Source organism: Oryza brachyantha, chromosome 2 (genome assembly GCF_000231095.2).
Source record: "Oryza brachyantha chromosome 2, ObraRS2, whole genome shotgun sequence".
Taxonomy (NCBI): Eukaryota; Viridiplantae; Streptophyta; class Magnoliopsida; order Poales; family Poaceae; genus Oryza; species Oryza brachyantha.
The window spans coordinates 8,516,856-8,527,858 of record NC_023164.2 but is presented as its reverse complement, the minus strand read 5'-3'; the positions used below and the strand labels follow the sequence as shown (position 1 = coordinate 8,527,858).

General features: G+C 46.0%; 1 protein-coding gene across 1 annotated transcript; it reads right to left on the bottom strand.

The window, feature by feature from the left end:
• Nucleotides 1–3,293: 3,293 nt before the first annotated feature.
• On the bottom strand, nt 3,294–4,596 carry LOC102709240 (probable transcription factor At1g61730). The gene has a single exon (XM_040520939.1). It carries the CDS (start codon nt 4,482–4,484, stop codon nt 3,636–3,638), a length of 849 nt encoding a protein of 282 aa, XP_040376873.1. The 5' UTR covers nt 4,485–4,596; the 3' UTR covers nt 3,294–3,635.
• Between the last annotated feature and the right edge of the window lie 6,407 nt (nt 4,597–11,003).

The following is an 11,003-nucleotide window of genomic DNA, read 5'->3' as shown; positions in this document are numbered from 1 at the left end:
AAAAAAATAAATTACACCTTCCGCCAAGAAACTACGAGATGAATCTTTTGTGCCTAATTAATCCGTCAATAGCACATGTGGGTTACTGTAACACTTATAGCTAATCATGGCCTAATTAGGCTTAAAAGATTCGTCTCACGATTTCTCCTATAATTGTGTAATTAGTTTTTTGTTTTTATGTTTAATGCTCTATTTCCGTGTCCGAAGATTTGATGTGATATTTATGGGAAACAAATTTAGGAACTAAACATAGGTAAACATAGGTGTCGTGTGGTGGCCAAACAGGTTGTGATGCCGCTTTAAAACCAATGTCACAAACGACTGGTGGGACAAGTTCTACGTGATGGGTGTCTGTGACAAGGCGTTGCCTTTCTCACAAGATGGAGATGGTGAGGTCTGCAGAGAGAAGAAATGGTAGCGAGGATGACATATATAGACTCCAGATGATAATTTAATTCTTCATCTTTGTCATATCAGATAAAACCACTCTGATGAAAATCAGAGAAAGATGCTAAGGTAAACAGCTATGATTGTCACTGTGCTAAGCTGATCATTCAAATCGAATCCTCCATATCCCCTTTTGGACGGTGATCTAAAAAATTTATTCTATTTATATGAATTCACACTTCAATAGATCTTTTTAACTTCCCTTATCCTTTCTACTTCTCTCGTCCTTCCTCTCTCAGACTCACAGGTGCAAGGGGCAGGCTGCAAAGCCCGACGCCGGCAGCAGCATGCAAGGCGAGGGGCGGCCTCCAGGGCTTCCCGGTGGGGTTGGCCGCTGTGGCTTGACGCCAGCAGCGGCCTAGGGGGCGCGGCGACAGCATCCAGGGCGCGGCATGAGGACGGCATCCGGGACGTGACAGCGGTGGCATCTACGCCGCGATGGCAACGGGGACGGCATCCACGAGCGTTGGGGGGCATCTAGGTCGCGACGGTGGCAGGGATAGCATCCATGGTAGCAGATCGGTGTGCACGCGCGAGTTCGAACTGCAAGACGATGGTTGAGGAGAGAGGAAGTTCAATTTTAGTGTTTCTATCTCCTGCTTGGCGGATGCCCTATTGGACGGATGGATCGATGCCGTATCCGCTGGAGCCTTTTTTTCCACAGCCGCACGCTTTTTCTGGTTTGGCGTACGTGATGCTGTCTCTCCTGCGGATGCTCTAAAGGGTTTTCCACACTTCCAGACAAGTTCGAGGGATGCAAAACACACTTTCTCTAAACGTATATATATCATTACTTTTCTTTTATTTTCAACTTCTTCACACTAAGGTAAGTGCAAACCGTAAACTAACAAAAATGGTAGCATTATTCTAATCGACTCAAAAAAATCAAGTCTCACACGAAAAGAAATCAAAACAGTAAAGCACGATTGGCAGTAACAACAACAGAAGAGCAGAAATAAAGTGCACTCGTAGACCAATATTAATTTGTCTGAATAATCATAAGCATAACATGTCGCTCAAGCCAAACATGGATTTCACACATACCACCAGACTGTAACTCAAGTGAATGAAGACTTGACTGAATTACATTGACATCTGAGATTATATAATGTGAGCAAAAATTAGAATATTATGAATTAGAAGAAGACAGAACATGACTGTGAATGCATAACTTCATAAGATGGAAACAATAAACTTTAGACCAAAAAAGGCATCCAACTTTTAGCCAGATTTCCATATTGGAAAGGATAAAGATAAGAAATAAATGTAACACCTCAACAGTTGAAGTGAAGAATAACTCCAGAATTAACTCCTACAGGATGGTCCATGAATAAAATGTAGTTGAAAAGCAGCAGATGTCATAATGCAGGGCATATAACTTGCAGCATGTGTTATGGGGTGAGGGTGCATGAAATTGCAGGGTACTGGAAATATCAGCCTAATATGTGGTAATGCTTACACAGATTCTGGAAACTACACTGCAGCACCACTACAATACTTTCCAACATACAAATACAAGTATAAATAGTATCTCCAGAAAATAGTGGCTTTTATCCATAAATGTGTAATAGAAACAAAATATGCCTCAAGGATTTATTAGGTGAAGAGTCACTTTTATCCACAAATACAACACATACACACACAAAGTACTTCTCTGAGAATAAGCACAATTCTATTTATTGGACTGAAAATATGCTGTCCAAGTGCAGGTGTTCTGTATCCACTGAATATAATAAGTTCATCACATGAAAGTATGCAACAGTCGGTCACAAACCATCGGGCCCCTAGAACCGCTAACTAAACCAGCCAAGTAGAATTTCATCAGATCCAAATAATTCTTTTTTCTTTATGTGGACAGAGTTTCAGTTTTTCAACAAGTAGAACAAGTAGAACAAGCAGAATACTATGAACTAATGTTCCTCATGGTCACAAAGTCTTCTCTTTGTGTGTGTGTGTGTTTTCTTGTTGTTGGGGGATTGACTTATCTTTCATACTGTTCATCCCAAGGGATTAAAAGGGTATGATTCTCTCTCATGTGACAAACTTCATGCAGATATAAACCGAGATTACAGGGATGAATATGATGTGGAAGTTCGGCCAAAGACCAAAGTGAAAAGAAAACACTATAGCTAAGGAATTTGGTTGTGGCTGCCACATTGCTGTTCTTCATTGCCACCAGAATCAACATATGAGGCATCCATAGGAACCCTAGGGGGAAGGAGGGGAGGAGGAGAGGACGAGAAAGAGAAGGCTCACCTCCGTCGCGTAGGATTCGCGTGATGGTGCTGTGGGGTGCTCGGCGGTGGCGGCGGCGTCTGCTGAGCGAGAGCGCGAGGTTGTGGCGCTTGCTCGGGTGAAATTGACGCCAATCGGTCCAGAGATCTAGACCATTGGCTTTCCAACGCACATAATCTAGCCCGTGAATGTTTTACAACTTAAACTATGTAGATAACCTCCAACTTTATATATTGGACTTTACACTTGATTGAAATATTGATGCTTTCGAAGAAATTGAGATGAACTACTTAGGGGGTGGTGATTGTTTGTCTTTTTTATTTACAAATGAAAAATAATTTATGAATAGAACTTTTACGTACTTGTTCTTAACTATCTAAAAGCCTAGTCTAGGAAATAAAGTACAATAAGAAAACCTCGAAATAAACTCCAAATTAAGATTGAAAATTCAAATTTTAGCATATAAGCATAAGCAAAAAAATGAGATCGTCAGCTTTCATCTAACTCTCCACGGAAATTGAGAATGCTATCACCATGATCAAGGATTTGAGATCCGAATGGAAAGATAAACCCTGGACTGAGTTTCAGTCTATAATAAAGAGTCAAAAGAGTTCAGGACCGCGTGAATTTCAGTCTTAATTACTACGTTCACTGATCAATGTCTAAGGCTCTGAGCTGACAAGACACCAAAAGACAAGCCATCAAGGCTCAGGTGATGATGACCAATTGCCTAGGCAATAACATAGATCATCCAACTCTATCACTATAAGATGCAAGCTCGGGTGATGATAACCAAATTGCCTAGGCAAGAACACAGAACATCTAACTCTATCACTAATATAAGATGAACATTTTGCAACTAAAGCTGCTGCTGTTCACCATATGGTTTGCAGGTAATAACCAGTAGTACACCTTAACGTCATGCTAGAACGAGTGTACGACTGTTCATTGGTTCAGTTCACCTTGGCCAGCTCCGCAAACACCTTGCCCACCTGCCTGGTCAGGTTGCTACTGCGCATCTCCACATTCATCTCGGCAAGCCTCTGCTTCTTGATCTTCATGTCCAGCGCACGCGCCTTGTTGTCGTCGATCCTGCCGAAGTCCCTCTTGAACAAGCCGGGGTACTTCTCCTCCCACGCCTTCACCTCCTCAGCGAGGTGCGGGTACAACTCGCACATCTCGTCGAACTCCCTCGTGGCGCCGTTCGCCGCCTGGCTGCCCCAGATCCTCTTGGAGAGGTCAAAGAGCAGGCGGTCGTCACCCTTGCTGGGTAACTCGCCGCCCTTCTTGGCGATGGCCTTGTACCGGCGTTTGAGGGTACTGATCTTGCCCTGGAGCCCCCTGCGATCGCAGCCAGGTTTGTCGAGGATACCGGCGAGGGAGGCGGCGAGCGCGTCGCCCTGTGGCAGCGCGCCGTGCTCCTCGCGGTGAGCCGCGAGCGCCTCGAGGATGCGCACCTCGTCCTCGGTCGACCAGATGCGCTGGAAAGCCTGCTTCTTCGGCGGCAGCTGCGGCGCCTTCTCTGATTCGGACGGTTCATCCTCTTCCTCCCCCTCGAGATTCTTCGGCGGTGGAGCCCTGCTGTTGGTAGCGGAGGACTTTACCATGTCCTCCTCCGCTTCCTCTTCATCCTCCGATTCCCCCTCATCGGAGGAGTCGGATTCCTCTCCCTTGTTGGGGACGACGGGAGTAGCGACAGCCTCCTCCTCCTCCGACTCGTCGGAGGCGGTCTCCTCCGAAGAGGAAACCCTCGGCGGCGGCGGCGGAGGCGGCGGACGCCGACGGCGAGCGGAGCGTGCCATCGCCGGAGCCTAGGGTTGGAGGTGGATGAAGGCGCCGGTACGACTTCGGTCGTGGCGGCGGAGGGGGAGCGTATACCTTACAGGGTTTCTTGGGGTTACTTGGACCGTTGGATTTGGGTGCGTGAGAAGCCCGCATCTAACGTTCAAGAAGGGGGAAACCCCAGTAGTCGTCTCCTCATCTACCATAATACTATGACGATTTTTTATTGTCACGATCCATCTCTACTAATTTGTTAACCATGATGCACATACATATTTTATCTTTCTGTTTAAGAATCAGTTATATTTAATTATATTGCTATTTTACTATATAAAAAATGGTTCTAAGCTTGTCACTTGTACCCGATGATAGTTAGAGTCCATACATGTTTATATAATTTTTTTCTAACGTCTTCAAACAAAATTGACTTTTATGATAAATTACTGAAATTGTTATACAATTACTTTATTGTTGTATCTTATCTTGATAGCTTAAAATAGATTTAACTAGTTGGATTGTTGCATTACATCTTGGCAAAAACATGGCACAAGACATAACAATGAAATATCACTTTTGTCGGAAAGAAAAAGTACCATATTCAATAGAGTTTAGGTAATCGGCTACTCTATTGATGCAAATATTATGGGTATGTAGATCGGCAAAAATTATCGGTTATAGACGGCGGACAAACAACCATGATCTATAAAATATCTAGCCCAAATTGCTAAGAATAACTATAGAAGATCGGACCCAACCGAGACAGTTCAAGATTACGCCTAGCAATGTTAGGCTAGATACTAAACAGATCTAGATTGTTATCAAACCAATGAGCCGATGACTGATAATTTATCGGCTGGTACTCCGATAAAACAGTGAGTAAAATACATTGATTTGATATAAACTATCTACGATAACCGCAATCTACTAGATCGGACCGAACCGAGACAGTACTAGATTGATTGAATATGTCAAACAATAAATATCAAACCCACGTAGATCGCCCAAAGTGGTCGACCAGATCAACTCAATATACCGAAGTAACCCAAGTTGACATTGATACGATAACTAGCAATTGCACAACCAGATTAGAAGATCGGATCGAACCGAGACGGTCCTAATCTAGCAGATGCGATTACCGTGGCCCGGCGGAACAATGGACTTACCCCTCCACCGGAGATCGAAGCGATGCAGCCCCGTGTCAGGTGCCAAGTTCCGCCGGAGTTGAAAACCTCGGACAAGAGGGTGGTGATGCGCCGAAAGAAGTTGACCTAATTGATAATTAGATGATTCACAATGACCCCGAGCATACATATTTATACCCCCGGGTAGATGCTAGTCCGTATTGGACACGACATGCGACTCCTAATAGATAAAAAGAAATAACAAACTTCTATGTAGATTCTATCTCTAACACACAAGTCCCGATAGGACTCTAACAACCTTAGAGATAAAATAAAAATCCTAACTAACTCTAATTAACAGATAAATTTACGCTGCCAAGCCCTGAGTCTTCACGATTCCTTCTTAAATTCGGTCTCTTTCGAATAAAATCTCTATTGGCGATTGCACATTTTCTTATCCGAATCTAATACGAAAATTTACCAAATTTCGATGTCCTACACATTATGTGGCAGCCTATACATGCATGTAAATATTGGCTCACTTCTATAAACACCAGTCTGGTGATTAGTACTTACACATTGTTACACTGTTAGCCACCTCCACGCCTGCCCTCAAGTTTGGTAATTTTGTATTTATGCAGTGAATTGTTTGATCAGTGCATTACTCTAGTAGTAAATCATGCCAGTTTAGACTTTAAACCACAAATGATTAATATCAAGGGATTAATTACAACATCCATATAAATATTTCTTTTTTCCTATGAACTCCTGAACATAATCTAAAACCACACGCAACAAAATATTGACTAAGTAAACAATTTGTAGATGCTTCAAGCAAAACGATAGAACTTGCTTGAAAATGACTAGAACTATAAATTCAATGGTACAGAAAGAGCAAATAACACATATAACATTCATACTGTCATAGTTAACACTACATCAGTTTTTATAAATATACATATAATTCCAGCTGCACTTTTTATAGATATACATATATAATTCCACTTGCACATGCAAACTGACTGGCGCGGCAAGGTCGTGCGTCCTTTCTAGTGGACGATGAGCAATGAAATCACGAGCGCAACCAAACAAATAGACAACTATAAAAATTAATAGGTTTGATATCTACAACCACACAATAAGCCCAGATCAGGTACACACAAAAATGTTGTAAAATATGGCTATGTAAAGAATGAAACCATTTAGAGCACATGTCACACCTTGAGTTTCTATCCTAAGTCTAAATCACTAAAGAAATTGTTTAATAATAATTGGCTAAATTAACTCAGAAAAAATCCCTTCGAAGAATTAATTTAATTAAATGTAAGTTCGTCGAAATATTCTAAAATATCTTAAGAACAGGAAAATTATTAACCAGATTTAAATTTGAATTGCAGAGGATAAATTTTTGCTCCAAAAATTAATTTAAAATTTGGAAAGTGAGGTTTCCCTCTTTTTCTTTTTTTTCTTTCTCCCTCTTTTCTTTTTTTCTTGAATTGGGTCACGGTCCAATTCCTCTTTTCTCTCCCTGGCGTGTCTCCTCTCCCTCCCTTTCCTTTCTTTCTCTCTATGCCCGCAGCCATGCCCGGCCCAACTCCCTCACGTGCCCGTGCGCTCCACCCCTTTCCTCTGGGTCGCCAGCCCAGCACGCGCCCGCGCTAGTGAAGCGAAGTCCGTGCCGCCTCCCCCGTCCCTGCAGAACTGACAGGCAGGCCCCGCATGTCAAGCCCCCTCCCTCTTCGACCCGGCCCGCGCCTACGCCACCGTGGCTGACTCTGCCTCCGCCGTAACCGCCGCTGCGTGCCTTGGAAGCGTGCACGCCACGGACTCCCCAACCAGCGTCCTGTCCTATCCGGCCACCACCCCCCATAAATACCCCTCGGCCGCCACCGCCATTGCCCCCTCCCGTTTCCAGTGCGCCGCCGCCAACCGATCTCCGTTCGCCACCTCTCTGACCTGCCGGTTGTCGTCACCACCTCTGACTCCTTCTCGCCGACGCGTCAGTGCCTTTACCGCCGGTGACGAGCAACCCATCCTCCCACCCTTTTCTCCTTCGGCCACCACTGCCGAGTCTGCAGGTCGTCGTTGCGCAATTGCGCACTCCCGCCGCCATCGCCGTTCCTCCTGGCGTCGTCGCCACCTCGCTGGCGCCATTTGTCACACCCAGAAATTCCTCACACGAATTTCTGAACTTAGTTGTATATTAAAATCCCTATCCAGGACCAGCCAGGGTACAAAAAAGACAATGCTGATTACATAACCATCGTTCTTAGAAACAACTGAAAATAACAATTATTCTAACGAAAATGCAGCGAAAAAGATAACGTAGACTAGCTCCAGCGGGTACGTCTCCAGTCCACAGTCTACGCTTCAACGACGGAATAGCTCACTCCTGGGAGTCACCTCTATCGGATTCCACATCCAACTCTGAAGGGGGAAAATTGAGCAAAGCTAAGTATAAACCACCGTACTCAACAAGCAGCTCGGAAAAGAGGGTAAAAAATGATGCATAAGGATTAACAAGGGTAGGCTATGGTTAGTTGCAATAAAGCAACATTTAATAAATAACAGAGTTTAAACTCAGTAAAAGTAATTAAGTAAATAAAATAAACAAATAAATAAATAAATAACAGTTGTAAAATACCACATCACTGTCCAACGTTACACCACGCTGTGACAGGCCCAACCACTACTCAACGCTACACCACGTTATAGTAGTCCAAGTGAAAGTCAGTTTACCCAAGTCATTAAAAGGTTCAACTAATCACAGTGAAGCTGGGAGTCCGCCCTTCACCGTGGGTACGACTATTCGAATAGATTATACTCTGATCAGAGCTATACTACTGTACCCACAAGACACGACTTCACTGCACTTGAACATGCGCCGAAATACCACCATGTTATACCAGAAAGGAGACGGTGATAGGACCCGTCACATAACCCTCCCTATTTAATCGCACCGCACTTTAGGTTTCACCCCCTCCTTTACATCAAGTCGGGCAGTCCCCTCTTGTGCCTTGGTAGATCCAGAAGCAGCAGAGGCCATCATTACACCACGATGTCCCGTCCATACTCCATCATGCCTACCCTTGCCTTGATATGTCAAATAGTTCGAAGCCATGCTTCAAATCCCACCTTACCCATTTCGGCATGTGGTTAGCACTAAGTTACTTCCAGGGTTTCCCATGAACCGGTCCTTAATTGTCATGGGTGCCACTCTCAAAACCATGCACCCACAGCCCACCCTTATCAATATTTTAGTTGGCATTAACCCGAACCGGGTAAGGAATCATAATTAACAGCTATTCAGAACTAAGCATGATTAATGGATCCCATGAGTTACTTGTTCTAAGCACGGCTAAGCATTAACCTAGGCCTAACTCTATTGAAGTTACCCCTGGTACAACGTGAATAAAGTTGGATAAACAACGGCATAATAATAGGTTACCCATAAAATAAATACAATAAATAATTTAAGTAAACAATGCATATTTGAATAAATAAAGCAGGGAAATTTGCAATAATAGGTTCAATATGATCAAAGATGAGTGCCACTTGCCTTGCTCTGGCCCTTGGGGTACTTCGGCGACGATCTCGAAATAAACCGGCGCTTCGGCGGGGTCCGAATCTAAGCTACAAAGCACAAAAATAAATAAAACATGCACAAACTCTACTAAAACAGTAAAAGAAAATATTTTAATGGATTCTTGGCAGTTTTCTGGATTTAATGAAATTTGAATGGACTAAAATGGAGACTAGATGAATTAGTTATGAATTTTAGAAATTTAACTGTGTTTTAACTAAACAGAAAAGTCCTAAATCAATTATTGCACAATTAATGGGGCTGCTAACGTCAACCGAGGGCAGAGGAGGCTGACGGGTGGGGACCACCTATCGGTGATAGAGGGGAAGAGAGGAGAGGCTGACAGATGGGCCCGAGAGGGAGAGAGAGAGGAGAGAGGGAGGCGGCTGGCTGACAGACCGGGCCCAGCCGTCGGTGAGAGGGGAGAGAGAGGGGGCTGCCGGCTGTTGGTGGGGCCCGCCGGGCAGAGGAAGAAAACAGGGGAGGGGGGATGCGGCCGGTGACTCCGATGGCAGTGGCGGTGGCGGCGACGTTGCCCGATGGTGATGGCGACTAGGAGGCGGCGCACAGCGGCGACCGACACGGCGGCGACGAGAGCGGCAGTGGTGAGATGGGCGGCGACCGAGCATGGCGCACGGTGGCGATGGTGAACGGCACGGCGACGACGGGTGTGGCGGCGCTCCGACGACGGCGAGGTGGGGGTGACGGCGGGCGGAGGGGAAACGACGACGTCCAAAGCGTGCATGCGCGCCGCGGCGGCAGCGGCCTCGGCGACAGCACGCGGAGAGGAAAAGAAGGGAGAGGGAGGACGGTGGCGGCTTACCGGCGGCGGGAGCGGCACCACGACGGTGTGGCGATGGCGGTGTCGAGCAGCGGCCTGGCGATGACGACTAGTGTGCCTCGGCACCCGGTGACGGCACGAGAAGTCCCGCGGCGGCGATGAAGGCGAGGGAGACGAGGTGAGGGCGGCGGGGTGCTCATTGGTGGCGGCGAAGGCGACAGAGGGTCGGTGAGGTCGAGGCGGAGGTGGCGACGCGGGTAGGCGGCAATGACTGGCGTCCGATGGTGAGATCAGATGCGGCGGCGAAGGGGTTGGTCGCGGCGGCAGTTCGGGCGGATGGAGAAAAAGCGGCGGCGGCGCATGGAACAGGGGGATTTATAGGTGTGGCGGCGCCGACTAGGGCGGGAACGGGCGTTGGAGACCAAGTTGGCCACGACGCGGACTCGGCAGCGGCGGTTGCGACGGCGGTGCGGAGTCCTGTTCGATTGAGAGGCGGAGGAGGGGAAGTAGACTTGGAGCGACGCGGGCGAGCTGGGCCGAGCAGGAGGATGGAGCTAGGCCGACGGCCCGGTCGGGAGGAGAGGGGGAGCGTGGGAGAGAGGGAGGAAGGGATGGGCCGCGCGGCTGGGCCTGCCCGAGATAGAGAGGGAGAAATGAGAGAGAGGGAAAGGAGAAAGAAAAAAAGAAAAGGGGGAGGAAAATTGGACTTCGGCCTAATTTGAGAAGGAAGGGAAAAAGAAAGAAAAAGGAGGAAAAGGAGAGAAAAGAAAAGTCTCACTTTTGCCGAATTTTAAATTAAATTTTTGGGCAACATTTTATACTTTTCAATTTGAGTTTAAATCGAATTAATGGTTTGCGAAATTTGATTTTAATTAAAATTAATTCCTTTAAAGTGGTTTTCCTGAGTTAATTAAGCCAATTATTATTTATGAATTTCTTTTACGGATTTAGGCTTAGGATTAAACTCCGGGTGTTGGCGAAGAGCTGCGGATGAGCGGCCTTGAGTTCATCTTCTCTTTCCCATTTTGCTTCTTCTTCTAAGTGGTTACTCCGC

What these genes read in the sequence shown, in the direction of transcription:
- LOC102709240 (XM_040520939.1), bottom strand. Translation starts at nt 4,484, where the DNA reads ATGGCACGCTCCGCTCGCCGTCGGCGTCCGCCGCCTCCGCCGCCGCCG.